The sequence below is a fragment of the Miniopterus schreibersii genome (genome assembly GCF_964146895.1).
Source record: "Miniopterus schreibersii genome assembly, chromosome: 1".
Classification (NCBI taxonomy): Eukaryota; Metazoa; Chordata; class Mammalia; order Chiroptera; family Miniopteridae; genus Miniopterus; species Miniopterus schreibersii.
Genome location: NC_138101.1, coordinates 65,517,158 through 65,536,695, shown reverse-complemented (window position 1 = coordinate 65,536,695; position 19,538 = coordinate 65,517,158). Strand labels below are relative to the sequence as shown.

Below are 19,538 nucleotides of genomic sequence, written 5' to 3'. Positions count from 1 at the left end.
AACTTAGATAAAAGGAAAAGAGCATTGGGTTTTAATGTCAGAAAGCTGGTTTCAGGAGCTCCTTTGTTAGAAAGGATGTGAGAATCCCCGAATCCTGTCAGCGAGAGTGCATAATGATATAAACACTATGGAAATTATCCAAACGTTCATCAACAGTGGCATGGATAGCAAATTGTGGCATTGCACACAATGACATGTTATGTGGTAATGGGAATGAACAAACTGCATGTAACAATATCAATGAATTGCCCAAACATAATCCTGAAAGACGCCTAACATACTCCATCAATGTTGTCACAAACTTGATTTTCAACATTTGAGTACCCAGTTCATATATTCTTGTCGTCAGTTGGTGTTTTCATCTTACACATCTATTGCTAACAGTTTGTTCAATGTAAAGTCATATCTTACTTTTACCTTAATGTGCATTTTGCAGGCTACTACTAAATTGGAATATCTTTTTATAAGTATGTTGGTCATTTAGATTTGCTCTTCTATGAATTGTCTCTTCATATTTTTTGTCATTTTTCTATTAGATTACTTCTCACAAAGATTCTTTGCTTAACCAAAATTTAAGATATGTTCCTGAACCTTCTCCAGGCCCATCTGTGCTTTGTAAAATCTAGTTTTAGCAAGAACCCCGCTAAATCAGTTTAACCAGAATCCTCTACCTTCTTTTTTTCTGATAGGGTTCCTCATTCGCTCTCATCCCCCAGGTGATGTCTGATCACCCTGGCCAGTCTGCAGGGAAGATCCTGTTAGGCCGGTTTGGCCAGATTCCCCCTGATCCTTGACGCTTCCTCTTGGTAACTGTCCATCCACAGATCCCACCTTGCGACTTGGCTATAAATCACCTCTTGCCCATTCAGAGCTGGGCCCAATCTCTCTCCCCACTGTAAAAGCCCATTGTGGTTCCTATACCTTTTTTGATATTACCATCAGATCTGGTTACCAACTTTTACAGTGTCATTGAATATTTTGTTCTTCAATACTTCCTGCCTAGCAAATTGGAAGAGCTCTATATTACAGGGAATAGCCTTGTCCTTCATGATGCAATTTTTCCAATTCTATTATTTATCCTTTAACTTTGTTTATAGTATGTTTCGCCAAATTAAATTTGTAAATTTTCTTCTAGTCATTTATTTCTCTGTACATGGTATGAGGTAGGATTTTAGTTTCATTTCCTTTCAGATGTGTAATCAATTGTATTTGCTCTATTTATTAAATAATTCACTTTCCTACTTATGAAAAGTAGATACACTGAAATAGGTATATTGAGATACATCTCCTTTATTTCTGGAACTATTCTGGATTCTTAATTCTTTTCCATTATCAATTTTATTTATAGTACAGTCAATACCAGACTAATTTAATTAAAATGACTTTATATCATGCTTGATGTCTAAAAACAAGGTTCCCTTGTTTTTATTTTTTGAAAATATTTTCTGGTTACTCTTAAGCATTCATTTATATGTATATTTTCAGATCTTTTTTTCTAATTAAAAAAAAAATTCTTTTGCAGTGTGTTTTCATGACAAATGACACTTTGGGATATTAAATCCCCCCATGCAAGCATACAGGATGTTTCTTCTTCTTACTTTATCCTTTATTTTACATTACTGTAGGTCTTGCATTTCTTTTTCTCAGTTTTGATTTGATAAAGTTTCTATTAATTTTTCTTCTTGATAATTTGGAAGTTCTAACTCATACCCTGTAAAGATTATTTCCTTGCTCCACTACTGTTTGATAACAAGGTGACTAGTATTTCCTTAACAAAGAACTTTCATTCCTCACTGCATCATCCCCTCAACTATGGAAATGAGACCCTTAAAACACTGTTATCTCCTTCCTATCATTTTCTCCATCCCGTCCCCCCTAGTGAAGAGGTCTTTGGAATGCTTTTCCTTTCCCCGTATGACCAGATTTTGCTAAGATAGTTAATTAAATAATTCAAGACTTCCCCTTACAGATTGCCCCTTCTGTTTCAAAAGTCCTTTTACCATTCACATTGAGCATGCCTGGTAGTTTATCATTCTCTTTTTTAACTTAATATACAAATATTAGAAAGTCCAGTTTTCTCTTCACCTCCCCTCATTTTTTTTTTTAATCTTTTTGGTTAATGTATTTTCCTAATATCCTCTGAATTCTAGTATAGTATCCAAAAGGCATTAAATTCCAGATACACTCTTCACTGCACCATTGCGCAATAGCAATCCTAGCTCCTCAAAATAATCAGCAGAGTGGATGTAGGGAGATAATTTGTTAGTTGGTAATGGAATAGTTGAATCATAAGAATGGTGAGTCAATGAAGTGAACATCTGTGCTGTGCTCCACCTGAAGCTGGGTTGTTCAGCTTTATCTGGACGACAGCATATCCACTGAATAAGCTCACTATTATTCGAGGTAATTACAATTTGCAACAATAGACCCATGTGACCAGAATTAGCTCTAGGTAAAATAAATGTTCAGAAAGTTCACCTTTGGTATCCTGCCTTTAGAGTTTACAATTTGCAATCTTTCCTCATGTCCCTCCAGATGTCCAATCTGTATGCTATTTTTAACTGGAAGACAAAAACCTCTACTGAATTTTATATGTGACTTTGGGCGGTGGGTATACAATGCAATATACAGATCAAGTATCACAGAAATGTATCCTTGAAATCTATATACTCTTATTAACCAATGTCATCCAATAAATTTAATAAAAAAAGAAAAAACATTAAAATAACAAAATACATTTTATATTTGAAAGTGTTTTGAATATTTTAGAGAATTGGAAGATAGTACACTTGACATTTTTGTGGAGCTGGGGTTAGAATCTCATTACGTATATATCATCTTAGGGCATTATTAATTCACTCCCAATACTTACCAGGTCTGACCCTTACCAGGTTTATTCTTCTAGATATATTACCTCAATTAATAATCTCAGACTTTCTTTTTTTAGTTATGTTTATCTATACTCTGCCCTATTTCAATAAAGAATTTGCTGCCCAGGGCGGTATAGATCAGTAATAGAGCATCAGCCTGTGCACTGAAGGGTGGTGGGTTTAATTCCTGGTCAAGGGCATGTACCTGGGTTGCAGGTATGCTCGAGGGGGGTGGGGTGAGGGAGGCAACCAATCTATGTGTCTCTCTCATATCAATGTTTCTATCTCTCTCTTTTCCCTCCCTTCCTCTTTCTCTAAAAATCAATGGAAAAAATATCCTTGGGTGGGGATTAACAACAACAAAGAATTTGCTTAGATTTTCTGTTCTATTGATTTTCAGAAATATCAAAATTCTTTTACAAAAGGCTAGTGTTATTTAAAGTTAATAGTGGCACTGCTATTTCCGAGATTCTCACTCAAACTTTATTTTAAAAATAAGTCTGGCCCAGCTGGTGTGGCTCAGCGGTTGAGCATCAACCTATGCACCAAGAGGTCGCAGTTCAATTCTTGGCCAGGCACATGCCCGGGTTGTGGGCTCAATCCCCAGTAGGGGGTGGCAAGAGGCAGCCGATAGATGGTTCTGTCTCATCAATATTTCTCTCTCCCTCTCCCTTTCTCTCTCTGAAACCAATAAAAACATATTTTTTAAAAAAATTTAAAAAAATAAAAAATAAGTCTCTTTTCACAAGCATCTGAAGTTTTTGTCTTCAGTGCATGTCCAGTTTTAAGAGAAAGTGCTATCCTTTCATATGAAAACTGAAGGTTATTAAAAAGTTATTTCTATCAAAATCACTCTTTTGCTAAACTTATTGAAAGTGGCTTTTAGTTTGTATTTTTCATTAATCTTTTTCAAAGAGAAATCAAATTGTGGTGTTGATTCTGAATGATTCATGCACCCTTCTTTCCAAATTCTCCAGGTGTGAAAAGTTGAGTGGGTTTTAAATTAACACGTATCAGCCAAATATGTAATCTTAGAGCTGAAAAGTTAAGTGGATGCATATATTGAGAGCATTTCCCTACTGGGATATGTGATATTCTAATGAAACAATTTACAAAAACAAATGTAAAACTTGTTAGAGCAGCCTTGATAGGAAAAGTCATCACATAAATGCCACGGTAGAAATGAGATTTAATAATTGCTATTTGAACAATTCCATAGGCATCATGTAACAATGGGAAAGGAGAGTAGTTAGCCCTTTCATTAGAAAGGATTATTCTTTTTTCTTGCAATTATTGAGCCCCTGGCTTGTTTCTGCTGCTGTTGTTAGCGTAACAGCCTGCCAGATAGGAAATAATGTTGATGAAGACATAAAATAACACACACTATTTTACTCAAAATCCAGAGAATTGGGAATAGTGTGTGTTAGGAGGGGGGTGGGAGTAAGGCACAAGGGGGGAAAAACAAGGGAATATATACGGGTAAAAAAATACAACATATAGTAATTCACACTTTGAAATTCCAGATGGCTCACTTTCAAACTAACAATTATTTCATTGTTTTAGGTCCTTTCTCCCAAATTTTTTGGAGTTATACTCCTATGAACTATCTCTGCTAAGACTTATCTGGAGGAAAACTGCAACTGTAAAAAGTGCAATAAGCAAGAATGTGTTAGTTACTAACTTTTCCATTCCCCAAGTTGGTATCTGAAGATACAGTTTTGTATAGAGGATACTAGCCATCAGCAACTACCCTTCGTTTCATTATTATTACAAATTTCAGGTTTGTTATTCCAACTAGTACTGCAAATCAAGTATTAACTGTAAAGAATTCTTCCTGGTTGAAACGTCCATCTGCCTGCCTGCCTGCCTGCCTGCCTATCTATCTATCATCTATCTATCATCTATCTATCTATCTATCTATCTATCTATCTATCTATCTATCTATCTATCTATCATCTATCTATCTATCTATCTATCTATCATCTATCTATCTATCTATCTATCTATCTATCTATCTATCTATCTATCTATCTATCATCTATCTATCTATCTATCTATCTATCTATCATCTATCTATCTATCATCTATCTATCTATCATCTATCACCTATCTATCATCTATCTATCTATCATCTATCTATCTATCATCTATCTATCTATCTATCTATCTATCTAGCTATCTATCTATCATCTATCTATCTATCATCTATCTATCTATCTATCATCTATCACCTATCTATCATCTATCTATCATCTATCTATCTATCTATCTATCTATCTATCTATCTATCATCTATCTATCTATCTATCTATCATCTATCTATCATCATCATCTATCACCTATCTATCCCCTATCTATCACCTATCTATCATTATCTATCTATCTATCTATCTATCTATCTATCTATCATCTATCTATCTATCTATCTATCTATCTATCTATCATCTATCTATCTATCATCATCATCTATCTATCACCTATCTATCCCCTATCTATCACCTATCTATCATTATCTATCTATCTATCTATCATCTATCTATCTATCTATCTATCTATCTATCTATCTATCTATCTATCTATCATCTATCTATCATCTATCTATCACCTATCTATCACCTATCTATCATTATCTATCTATCTATCATCTATCTATCTATCTATCTATCTATCTATCTATCTATCTATCTATCTATCTATCATCTATCTTCTATCACCTATCTATCATTATCTATCTATCTATCTATCTATCTATCTATCTATCTATCTATCTATCTATCATCTACCTACCTACCTACCTACCTACCTACCTACCTATCATCATCTATCATCCACCTATCATCTAAAACCTAGTGAATTCCCTCATAGGTAGGCATTTGGGATGAATTGTCATTACAGGAACAGTGCCCACAACAACAGTATACAATTCAAAGAATCAAGGCACATGGCTGTTTAGAGAGGCAACTGCTGCCAGCAGCAACAGCCTGGTTTTGCCAAGTAATTCTTCCTGAGAACTTCAGGAAGGATTAAGAAATCCTAAAGAAAAGAAAAAAAAGGAAAAAAAATCTGATTAATTCTCTTTGTAATGCCTTCCAAAGAAGTGCTTAATGATCTCATGACTTCCCTTAGAATCTCTTAACTATTCCACTATAGAAGTTACCCTAATCTCCTTACATGAATTACTAGAGCTTAGGTTTGTTTTTTTATTTATCACTATCTTTCACTGAAGTTTAAACAAAAGTTTAACTTCTCATTCATATAAAAGAAATCACGTGACTATTTAACTGACCTGGAACAAAATGTATTGTCATGGGGAAGAGCACAGAATTAGTAAGAACTGGAAGATCTAGGTTTCAGCTAGTCCTATCTTAGCACAGGCATTTATTCACTTTTCCCTTGATTCTTGGGGTAAAATGGCTGGTGTTAAGAAACTGGTAAGGCTTATGAAAGTACCTTGTTAGCTATAAAGCATTAAATAGCTTAATAACAATTATATAATAAAATTCATGACTCTAGACAGATATTAATATATCCCCCTAACTTTTGTAAGAAAAGAGCATAGTTAGCTATTCCTTAACTAAAAATTTGAAGGGAAAAGCTCTCTCCACAAAAAAGCAATTTGCAAAAGTATTTAGTTGAGTTACTTTGACTTGCCTCACTAGCTTTTATTTTGTACCATGCTAATAAAGTTTGTTTCACCATTGCACAGCACTTAAAACCAGGACTTGTGTTACAATTTATGTAGCTAAAGCACACAGTTCATATTGTGCATTTCTGATATTTTTACATTTTTAAAGGTACAACATATAATTTCCCTGGAAAATTGAGGAGGTATACTTATACTCCTTTAATGCCCCTATTATAATCAATAGTGAGGTGCTCCCTCACCCACCAAAACTTGAAAATATGATTGCTTCTATTTGTGTTAAACTAACACAGTAGTTGAAAATATTGTCTTGCTCGTCTAAAAAAATTGAACAGATCTATTTTAGACTTTATCAACATTAAACCAGTGAAAGAGCATCAATGAATAGGGCTGGTCAGCATCTAAATGTCTAAAAAGTCAATTTCAGTAGGAGTGCAGAAAGTTCCAGAAATGAATATTTCTAGCAAAGAAGAGATTACATCTGGTGTAGAGAAACCATCGTGTCTTTTGAAGGACAGGGTTACAGCCTATATGTAATATTTCTTAACATACTCTGTTCAATTAATTTACACCAAGTGATCTTCTCAACAAGAATTCAACTTCTCAGGAAATGTTTTCAGAAACACATTTCTGGAAAGGAACATCCATATCATAAACTCATTATCAACATAATACACATCTATTATATTATGGGCATTTTTTTTGGTGCTCTATGGGTACTAACTCACACAATCTTCAAAACTCTATGAGATAAATATTGTTATTATTTATACCCATGTTACAGATGAGGGAAGTATATACAGGCTAAACAACTGCACAAGGTCACTCACACAGGCAGTTAAGTTGTAAAGCTAGGAATCAAAACTAGGTAATCTGGCCTCAAAACCAGCAATACTAGGTTCCACTGATTTCTTATCTACAAATGCAGATTTTTGGGCCTGAAAACTAAAGCCCAGGCACCAGGACCTGGTTAAGCTCATTAATGTTGCTCTATGAGGCCCTATCCATACCTTTTATCTTGATAATTTATGACATGCTTCCTATTAAACTTCAACGAATTACTTTGAATACTTTGTAAATAGTCTGAACGGGATTTACACTATTTTAAATGTTTTAATTGATTTCAGAGAGAGGAAGGGAGAGGGAGAGATGGAAACATCAATGATGAGAGAGAATCATAGATCAGCTGTCTCCTGCATGCACCCAGCACCCCCCCCCCCCATGATCTCCTGGTTCAGTGGGTTGATGCTCTACTACTGCGCCACATCAGCTGGGCAGAATTTACATTACCTTTAAAAAGCAACAACAAATTATCTGTTTGGTGGGCACTTAAAGTTCTTATAATTGTAGAGTACTTAATGTTCTTGGTAGAAGCAAGGCAGAAATTTTTTTTCCAATTTTTATATTAAAATCAACAATGTCCTGAAAATGACTCATCTCAAATACTATTCATGTAATTTCTAAATACAAGAAAAGTTAGTACTCCTAATATTCATGTATGATAGTGGGCCAACCTGAATGAGAAAGTATCTTGGAGTAAAATCAGGTTTTTGATCTCATTTTGTTTGCAATATATAAATAGATGTCAAGAGGTGCCAACTGTCAGCCTGACCTGACACTATCTCCTACGGTTAAAAATCCTTAAAGAGCTGGCTACCATTAAAAGCCAGAAGAGTTATGCCCAGTTCACCAACAATGCCATTTCTTGTTGTTGATTCTATAAAGAGCTCTCTCATCCCAGCAATACAAATAAAACAGAAGTTTTCTTTAAAAATAATGACTGAATGGGGCTAAATTGGTAACTTGATTGAGTAATGCTTTTATGTAACTTGAAGAATTAGGAATAAATATTTCAACTAAGCAGTTGAAATATCCTTTTTACATCAGATTTAAATAAATTTGTTATAATTAGGGAAAAGTAGAAAATACAGAATCACAAAAGACTTTGCCACATTCTTTATTCCAAAAATAATAATGGATCTGGAGTACAAAATAACTTTGAAAATTCATTTGTGTTTAGTTATCAACATATGTTAACGATGCTCTGTTAATAAATATTCAGTTTTTCAGAAAGAAGATCACATTTCTATTATGATATTGTGTCCTGGCCTACCAGAACTCCATGGATTTAAATAAATAAACTTTACTTACACCTTTTATAACTCAGCATGCAGGGTTGTTGAAATTTTTTTCTTTTGCTTCTCCTTACTGGACGCATAAATAGCTACAGTGCTAGAATAGACTTTTCTTTGAAATATATATACACTCCTACCTCCATAGATGCATTTCTTTTTTGGCAGCCCAAATCACCAGTCATCATCTCAAGACTGATGAACTTGAAGCTAATAATTCAACCTTAAGTTAATTTTCACGGTTCCTAGAATATCTAGAAGGTAAGTGAAAATAGGCATTTGACACCTTAATTTATATTGTTTTTGGCTGCCATTTCTTTTAATATATGGACAGTATGGTGGTTCATGAAAAAGCAAAATATATCAATCTTAAATGTTCTTCTGAAGATAATAAGCTATAAATAATGTTTTGTTAGGTACCCAAGGAATCTTTAGAGTCAGCTAGAGTTAAAAATGGACTGCTGCTTTTACAGTCAATTATTGGAAACTACATTGGCACCACTTTGCAACATGTTTATGCTTCACAGTCAAAATTTATTACTAATTACTTTGCTCAATGGAAAGAAAAGTTCGACAGTTGAAAATTTCATATGTTTCCTACCTTTTATGATGTTTGGATCTCTACTATCGACAGTTGTTCATTTTCAATATTACAATATGACTAGTTGAAAACCTTACACAAATTCTAACTTGTCATTTTTGAAGGAGAGGACATTTATAACACAGATACACAATATACTAAAAATCCAAAGGCTTGAAAGTTCACGTATCATGTGCCTATAAATAAGAAACTAAATGTTAATCTAGTTCAAGCTATCTAAAAATGCATAAAGAAAAAATAATCTGCTAACCAACATCCCTGCTAAAAAATAAATCACCACAAAACATAGAGCATTTCCTCCCTACATTATAAAGGGTCAAAAGTCATAGGTAAAAATACAGTGTTTCTCAAATTAATTAAAAACAATATATACCAGGTAAAAGACTAGACCTGTCTACTAGAAGAGAAATAACACAAAAATGAGCCAGTTATACTTTAGGCATAAGCGACATATGTATTTCTTTTTATTGTTATTAAAGTTTTTCCAATGCATTTCAGTAACTGAAACATTTTAATTTTATTTTATTGCACTCTTGGCCATAGTTTGAGCCCTACACACTCCCTTCCCTTTCACCTCAAAGGGAGCTCCTTTGTATGTAGCCACACACTCATCATTGGTGTAAAGATCTGGCTGGATCTGCTCCCAAATCTTCTTCTTGGGATTCAACTCCTTGTCAGGTTCTCCTGTTGGGGAAAAAATAAAATTATGTAGCTAACATATTAAATAAATTGTCCACAGACATTTCTAGTGAACTGGCTTGGCAGTACTTTCTGATCTTTAGACCTGATCAGAATTTTAGCATTTAATGTTAACGTTTACTTTATTTTCGTGATGTTAGCAGTTTATATTGTTCTTAATTAATAAAATATATTTTGTCACTTCCTTACAAATATTAAAGATATTATTTTTCAATCTCATAACAAATATTTTTGCAAGTAATGTAGCTCAATGTATTCCACAAATTTAAAAATATAAGATATTCTTAAAAAACTGTGAAGCAATGTGAGCATAATTTCTGTTATATTTTTACATGTGGCAGAAGCAGCGTATACTTTACTATATGTTTCATCATACAAAAAAATGACTAGATTGCTGCTATAGTGCTTAAAGGTTTCTTATAAAAACCAGAGAATGGCTTAACTGTTGGGATTATCTAGCTAAATATAACTACTTTGGGTTTCATCTGCTGCCCTTTCCATTTGGTGAGTGGAGACATAAAAGAGGTAGTAAGGAGACAAGGACTAGCATTTTCTAAAAATCAGGAATATATGTTGTTGCATGCAATTCACACAACACTGACTTTAATTTCAAATAAAAAGAAACTGGGGCTCAGAGAAGGTTAAGTTGTTCAAAGTCACACAATCAACAAGTGAAGTCAGGTTTTGACATCAAAATCCTTGCTCCAAAAGTACAGCACTCTGCTTCCTAATAAACTATGCTTTAGAAAAGGAACAACATTCTGACATATGGATAATGCCCCATTCTCCTCTCTTTATAGTAACTCACTATAAAGTTTACAATCAGTAAGAGACAAATGAGCTATACAATATGTCTGTCTAGGCTTAAAGACAACCAATATGCCAAGCAAACCCTCTATTTAATGAATAAGGAAATAGAGAGCAAAGTTTAATATAACAGCATTTTAATACCTGGCGGTATTTAATAACATTTGGAATAAAGACTCAGTTCAAGAAACAATCATAAAAAAAAAAGGTAATGAATGTATCTCTTAAGCATTAGCTTCAAATAAAAAATGATTTTCCTGGAGGTAATAAAAAATATTACTGAAGTATAACTCAGTAATGATAGAAATATAGCTTTCTAGATCTTTTTTTAACTGACTCCCAAATTGAAATCTCTTGGAATTACTTTAAAAAGAATATTTTAAACATTACTGGAACTAATTATATTCTATGTTCTGACTACATCTTATTATCTAGTGTTTATTCTCTGTCCATACATACACAGGAAAAACAAAACTGAGTAAATTGGTTGGCCATGGTAGCTTTGTTTTTTATTAGCTCTTCATAAAATGCCATGAAACTGGCAAGAACATACAAAACTGTCCTCTGATATGCAGGCTATCAGAGATGACAGAGAGTTAATAGAATGATGGATTTATAGTAGAAGAACATGCAATGACACTAGAACTGAAAGACTGACTATAAAAGTGAGGGTTTCTCTTACTCCTTTAAGAGCACTAGGACATTAATTAATTATTAATTAACAAACAGAATGGGGGAAAAATGTCAATATATAAAGTATCTACAATATTTTTATTTTTTGTTTCTAAATCATTCCTAGTCTAAGAGCATAATCCTACTTTGTTTGTGCACAAATCACGTGGAGAAGTGAGCATTCCAGGATTCTGAAAAGCTTGAGGCACACATACTGTTCAGGGAGGCCTGAGTACTAACACTGAACTCCCCCCACTCAAAAAGAGATGTTCCCTAACTGATAATGAATTAATTTAAGAAGCAGAGAGTCCCAGATTTGTGTAGAAGCTTCCTGTAAAGAGTGCAGACTGTGTAGTAAATTCTTGCTGAATGCAGACATAAACCCTAAGTAAAAAAAGCTGTGGTGCAGCAGAAAATTAAGTTTCTCAGATCTAGGAAGATATTGAAATTACAGAAAATAATATTCATAATAATACATAACACACAGTGCTTACTATGTGGCAGTCACTGCACTGTTTTATACATATTTACTTACTTAACTCTCAGTACACTATATAAAAATGATTAATTATACCCAATTTATAGATGAGAAAATTAAGGCACAAAAGTTACAGCTAAAAACTTAAAAAAAACAGGCAGGTAGCACAGTATTTCAAAAGTTAAACCTCACAAAACACGTATGAAATAGATAGCATTAAAAACCCCTTCTTAAACAACAACAAAACCTTTTAGATGAAAAAGCTGGGGCTCAGAAACGTACCCAAGTCACTGAGCACTTGTGGAGCCAAGATCTGAAAGTTTTAAACTTCTTATATAAGACAACAAAAATTTTCAAGGAATAAAGATTTAAACTAAAAATAAACTAGAAACTAATAAGAGGAACCTCCAAAGCTTAACTGCTGTCTTTTAACAAACAAGATTCAATACCCAAATACAATGAATGTAGTTGCTAGACTTTAAAAAAATCAATAAATGAAACAAAAAATTGAGATTATTATTAAAACCTGTCACATTATGATCACTGAATATAAATCAGAGTTGAAAATCTTGGATGCAGTGTGAACCTTCTGGCTGAGTATGTTTTTGAACATTATACTATTTGGTAGGGTACAAAGCTTGTTGGAAAGTTTAAATAACCTCCCACGGAAAACATTCCTAATATTCTAAACAATTTTTTTGATGACCTGTATTTTCCAGATAAGTCTCCCATCATTCCTGTGTGTTACAGCCTCCTCCTAAATCTTATTTTCCTCATTTTCTTTCCTTTCTTACCCCACCCCACCCCCCTCTTTTGGCATGGCTATGCAAAGAAGGTAAGTGATGATATCAATAAAAATTCTTCAAGCTAAAAACTACAGAGCCTCTGAAATTGCTAAACACATGCCAATAATCACCATTTGGAAATGGTTACATATATTGTAAGAGAACTAATCATTCAGAGATTATTTTAGGCCAACTCATTCTAAACAAAACACACAGGGAATAGGAACTAGTTCAAGATGAGTTTGCACAGATGTAAAAAGCTGTGACCACCTTCTCAGCATTTAAAACCTACAAAAAGCAATAAATACACATTCCAGAGTCCCAGGCATTCACTAGTCTGGAATAAGAACCAGAGGCTTCATTTTAATTGGGCCATTCTTTTGCATAAAATGCTCAGGAATCATCAGCTTCTCCTTGATATCTCTACCATGGCCATTAAAAGTCTAGCACTAACTTAATTAATTTATGTCTGATTAAGCTTTTGAACTCTAATAATTGTAACTGTTGCACAAAAACTAAAGTATAACTTGGCAAAGTAGTGGTCAATTAAATTAGCTTTTACAAAGCTAATCAACAGGGGAAAGTGGTATGGTGGTTTGAAAGGAAGGATCTTGCAATAATGAAGGCAGATATTCAGGCCTGTTCTCAAATACTGTTTTGTTGTTTGCTTGTTTTTAATGTTTTGCTAGCACATTTCTTTTTATTTATTCATTAACCAATTTATCAAGCTCCTACTCTATGCCAGGTATTTTTCTAGGTGATAGGAATATAGCAGTGAATAAGAACAAAAAAAATCTTGATTTCATGAAGCTTATATATTTGTGCGGACAGACATTAAACAATGTACAGTATGCTAGAGGATGACAAGTATTTTGGAGGAAAATAAAACAAAGACAACATTTGAAAAATCTGAACAGGATGAGGGACCAAGCAATGGAGCTCTCTCAGGAAACAGCCAATGGGTCAATTCAAGTGACTGAGGCAGAAATTGGAGATAATGAAAGGCGACCATAAGGATTTGGACTTGGACTTGGACTCTGGGTCAAATGAAAGTTTTTGAGCAAAGGAGTAATATAATCTGACCTAAATCCATCACTCTGCCCACTACAATTGAAAACAGAAAAAGGTCAAGGGCAAAGCAGGGCGATGGGTCAAAAGGCTTTGGCAGTTATCTGGATAAGGGATGTTGGCACCAAGACCAAAGCGGTGGTTGTGGAGATGATGAGACTGATTCTGGATATGTTCAGGGGGTACACCCACTATTATTTTCTGAAGGAGAAGCTGCATGAGAAAATAAATAGCAGCTGAGAGAACAGAGTTCTGGTCAGATGATATGGGAAATGGGAATTCTAGGGGGAAGACTGGGATAAGTATTCTCCCTTCGGACATGTTAGTGAAGTCTAGTAGGCAGCTAGATAAATGACTGGATAAGATAGCCAAGGGAATAATGCGGGAGGGAGAGGGAGGGAGAGAGAAGACGTCAAGTGTGGAAAAAAAGAGAGAAGTAAAAGACCAAGGTCTGGGGCACTCCAGTGTTAAGAAGTCATGCAGCTAAGGAAGAATCAGCAGAGGAGATGAGAAGGGCAGCCAGTGACGCAGGAGCACCACCAGCAAAGAGTGATGCCAGGTGCCAAGTAAATTTAAAAAAGGACTGAGAACTAGTCATGGGTATTTAGCTACAGAGAGTAACTAGTGACCTTGACCAGAGCAGTTCTGGTGGAACAGGGAAGAGAGAAACCTGATTGTAATAGGTTTTAGACAGAAGAATCAAATATAGACAAGATTTTTTGTCCTTTAAAGAATAAATAAATCCAAAAGTGAAACACCCTTGCATATCATATAGGCTTTACAATTAACCATTAACTTATATTTATTAATAAGACTCAATAGCAATAGAAATAAGCACGGTCTTGAAAGTTTAAAGTCTAAATGCATATTTTCACTTATTTTTAGAGTAAAATCAGTGCATTTTCCAAAAAAGGGCTGTCGTTGCCTTTGTCTCCTAGCTATAATATTATTCTCAAGTTATTTTTGCTTGGTGCTTTAGGGACCAGTTACCGCATTTAAATATTAAAATTTATAGCTTCACACATTTAGGATTTTTAAAAGTATTGAGTGGGGAACATTTTTAGCAATTGTTAAAAAAATACTACTTGTCATCTTCTAAACTCTATGGACATTTTCGGTTCTATAGTTAGAGGAAAAAGTTGTTAAGTATAAGAGCCTTTCCAAGGCCAACTTGCAATTTCTATACCACACAACATATATATCATGAAATGTAAATCTCTAGACACTAAGTACATCAAGTGAACATCAAAATGTACCAGCAGACACCTTAAGCTTTAAAATGCAAAACAGATGCTGAAAAAAAGCACTGATAAATCATGGCTCTCCCTGAAAAAAGAAAAAAAATAAGACTAATGGTGTGTTACGCAGTATTAACTGTTATTTCCTTTCAGATTAACTGCTACAGAAGCAGTAACTGATGTGGAACCATAAGCAAGATCAACAATAACAGATCTCACGTCCCAAAATTTATCAATTCTTCAATGCTGTTTGGCTTGGTTAAGCCTATTATAAGTGATAAGAAAATAATTCAAGCAACCTCACGAGCCATTTTAAAGTTAGCTTTTCCCTTCTTTCACTTTACAAATACTTTTTTGTACCTTCTTAACAAAAAAGCACACGGGGAAACTATGAATTTAGAAGAAATATCAGACTTTAGAACAATGTATATATAAACACACAAAAAGCCAAACTCAGAGACTGAAGAATATAGTAAAGGCAAGAAATCCACATGAGGCTATTATTGTCTCTGATGCTGTCACTGAGTAAAATTTGCAATTTACTCAACACAAACATCCAGATAATAACTGACTCAACTGCTGAAATATTTACCTATCAATTCTATGAGGTAAGGGAATGAAAGATGTCACAGAAATTTAAAAAAAATTTAAAAATTTAAAAAAAATCTTCAATAATGAAATAGTCCATATTAATTCACAGCAAGCAACAATCAACAAACAAAAATGCTATAGTATTAGAGATTCAGGCACATCTGTTTGATCCTTCTACTAACTGCATAACCTTAAACAAGTAACTAAAGCGTGCCAGGCCTCAGTTTCCAAACCTAAAAAATAGAGAGTTAAAGTAGATGATTTATTCCATTTCTAAAACATGAGACTTCACAATTTACATTAAAAACAAAAACTTAAAAAAATATACTACATCTTAAGTATTTAAATAATAGGGAAGGCAAATGTTAATCTGGAAAGGTAAACCAATATTTGGTTTTTTTCCAATGCATGTTGAATCTTAAAGGAAAAGTTCACCTTTATTGTTCTTTGATTCCAACTTAGTGAATGAAACTTATAAATAGAATTTCAGGTGTCAGGAATACACATGCTCACACTCCAAAACATGAGGTTTGGTTAAATGTTTTGATATTGTGGTAGAAGAATAGTGACAATATGCTGCTAGAATCTAAAGTCATTGTGCTGCTTTGAGAAATGATTCAGGCTGGGATTTTCCCCAAACCCAATTTACCAAAAAAAGCACAGAACATTATGGTTTTGAATCTACCAAGGTTCAAGACATACAGAGGCATTCAAAGTCACGGGTACTTGTTAAACAATCCTGCATTTTTTAGATTAGTCTACTTTTGATTAGAAGGGCGGAGCTTAGTTTCAAAGAAATTAACCTATGCTTTCATACACATTTTCTACCTTATTCCAATGTTAAAATTCTTCATATCCTGATATTTCATCAAACACAATTGACATAGGATAAAAAAACAGGCCTACATAATAACATCAGCCTGGCTATTACATTAAAACTCAGCTCTTTCTACAAATATGTCTCCAAATAAATTCTGACTTATAAATCTAATTCAATGTTTTTTTTTAAGTTGAAATATATTTATTATACAGCATCTGAGTTAATCTAAAGTCTAAACTGCAGTAGTAATATATGACAGTGCTCATATTTTTAATTTAAAAGCATTCTTGTAAACCATTAGCAAAAAAGATGTGAGATCACACTAGTAATCAAAGAATGGTATATTAAAATAATGAGATATTATTATTCACCTATAAAATTACCAAGTTTGAAAAACATTGGTAGTAACCAATGTTTGGTATGGATGTGGTAAATTGGACTTTTTTTTCCCTTCTTTTATTTAGTTTACTGGGGTGGTACTGGTTAAAAAATTATATAGGGTTAAGGTGTACAATTCTATAATACTTCATCTGTATAATGTATTGTGTGTTCACCACCCCAAGTTAAGTTTCTGTCCATCAACATTTATCCCCCCTTTACCCTCTTTTACCTCCCCTGACCCCACTTTCCCTCTGGTAATTACCATACTATTGTCTGTGTCTCAGAGTTTTGGGTGTTTTTTTTGGGTTTGTTTAATCCCTTCACTATTTTCACCCAGCCCTGCAAACCTCCTCGCCTCTGACAGCTGTCAATCTGTTCTCTATCTATAAGTCTGTTTCTATTTTATTTGTTATCTTATTTTATTAGATTCCATATAAGAGTGAAATCATAACCTAATTCTACTTGTTACCCTAATTTATTTCTGCTTTGCCTATTATTCTAGTCAAATGAATGTTCTTTAAATAAATGCAGTCTTTTCGTTTCTTTTTATCCTCTGATGAGGTCCTCCCTTTTTAATGAAAGAAAAATTTATTCTACATCTACCAAGCATCCTTTCTCTTTTGCTTCAAAGGCCTGTTTGAAACAATTTTTTCATGCATTATAAAGCTTCATCTGTCTCAGGAGCATTTTACTGGAGAAAAGCAACATGAAATGACACTTCCTTTTAGATTACTAAAGTAAGTATGAATTTTAACTTAAGAGATTTTCTCTATATCCTAAAGTAAAGTTAAAGCATAAGTAAGTATATTAGATGAACTTTGAGAATTATTCACTTTTCCCCATGTCTGAACTTTTCATCTCTTCATATTTTTGTGTTGCATTCTGCGATAATCTATAGCTTAAATAATTTTGCAGCACATTAATTTGTTTTATATCCATACCACACTCCTTGGCTAAGCAGGTAATGTATTTAGTATTTTACCTTTAAAGCAAAAACACTCTCCGGTGTTTTATGTAATTTGTACATTTACGGGGAGGAGGACGGTTAGCTGTATGTGCTTAATATGTCACCCTGAGCCAATAGCAATGACCTCAAATATAATGGTTTTAATGTAAAGCATAGCGAATCACACACAGAATTAATTTTAAACTTAAACATTACAAGCATCACTTTGTGAACAATAATTCCCAAATGATTTAAAATAATGACTAATCAATACTTACCAGGAAAAGCATCAAAAGTAATTCTGTCTCCAGGAACAGACCCAGTGGGAGGCGCCAAGATTTCAACTTTCTCTGGTGAACTAGCACACATCACCATTGCTTGAGATAGTACTCCCCTCATCTTTGCAGGTTTTAGGTTACAAAGTAAAATCACCATCCGATTTTGCATCTGTGTGAAAAATAAATAGGTGATTAAGATGTATAGAATTTGGACTGATTATACCTAGAATATAATCAGGTATGTGTAATATGCTAAGTATCAAATGTTCTATTTTTGTGGATGTATCTTTATCTCTGAGTATTTCAAATCTTTTATTGCTGTTATAAAGCCTTATGTAAACACGAAAAAAGAATTCTACGACCTGACAGTGCATTATAGTTGAAAGCCCAGAGACAAGGCTTTTCAGATAAATATTTAAAGAAATGACTAAGTAAAGAAAAAGTTAAAATAAAAACAAAAAAAGAGGATAGTTTAAGGGACCTCTGAGACAATGTCAAACACAGTAACATTCTCATTACAGGGATCCCAGAAAGAGAAGAGAAAAAAAATGTTTAGAAAGCTTATTTGAAGAAATAATGGCTGAAAATCTTTGTTAATATGGAGTAGGAAACAGATATCCAGGTCCAGGAAGCACACAGAATTCCCAACAAGTTGAACACAAAGAGGCCCACACCAAAACATTGTAATTAAAATGGCTAAAGTTAAAAATAGAAAGTCTTGAAAGCAGCAAGAGGAAAATAACTAGTCACATACAGGGATGATCCCATAAGGCTATCAGCAGAATTCTCAGCAGAAACTTTGCAGGCCAGAAGGGAATAAAAGGATATGTTTAAAGTGCTGAAAGGAAGGAACCTACAACCCAGAATATTCTACCCCAAAATGTTATCATTCAGAATTGAAGGATAAAGAATTCCCCAGACAAGCAAAACAAGAAAGGATTTCATCCCAACTAAACCAACTTTACAAGATATATTAAATGGTCTTCTTAAAGAAAAAATAGACCATAGCTAGATATAAAATCTATATATTAAAGAAAAAATCTCACACATAAAAGCAAATATATGATAAAAGCAGTGAATCAGTCACTTAAATGGCTAATACAAAGGTGAAAAGACAAAAGTAGCAAAATGAAATATACATACAATAAGCAGTTAAGGATACACACGAAAAAAGATCTAAAATATGACATCAAAAATAGCAAAGGAAACCATCAACAAAATGAAAAGACAACTTAACAAATGGGAGAAGATATCTGCAATGACATTAGTATCTGATAGGGGGTTAATATCCAAAACAAATAAAGAACTCATACAACTCAACATAAAAAAAACAAAAAATAAATTCAATTAAAAAATAGGTAGATGACCTGAATAGAAATTTCTCCAAAACAGACATACATATAGATGGACAACAGACATGAAAAAATGCTCAACATCACTAATCATCAGGGAAATGCAAATCAAAACCACATAACATACCACCTCACACCTGTCAGAATGGCTATTATCAAAAAGTCAACAAATAACAA

At 33.6% G+C, this 19,538-nt stretch overlaps 1 protein-coding gene across 1 annotated transcript in view; it reads right to left on the bottom strand.

Moving 5' to 3' along the window:
- Positions 1 to 8,454: 8,454 nt before the first annotated feature.
- Positions 8,455 to 19,538, bottom strand: part of AIMP1 (aminoacyl tRNA synthetase complex interacting multifunctional protein 1) — a 29,012-nt gene continuing 17,928 nt past the window's right edge. The window contains exons 6-7 of the mRNA XM_081143863.1: positions 18,010 to 18,178; positions 8,455 to 9,930 (exon numbers count right to left, since the gene is read on the bottom strand). Coding sequence (XP_080999989.1) covers positions 9,764 to 9,930; positions 18,010 to 18,178 — 336 coding nt within the window. The 3' untranslated portion in view covers positions 8,455 to 9,763. The remainder of the gene's footprint in view (positions 9,931 to 18,009; positions 18,179 to 19,538) is intronic.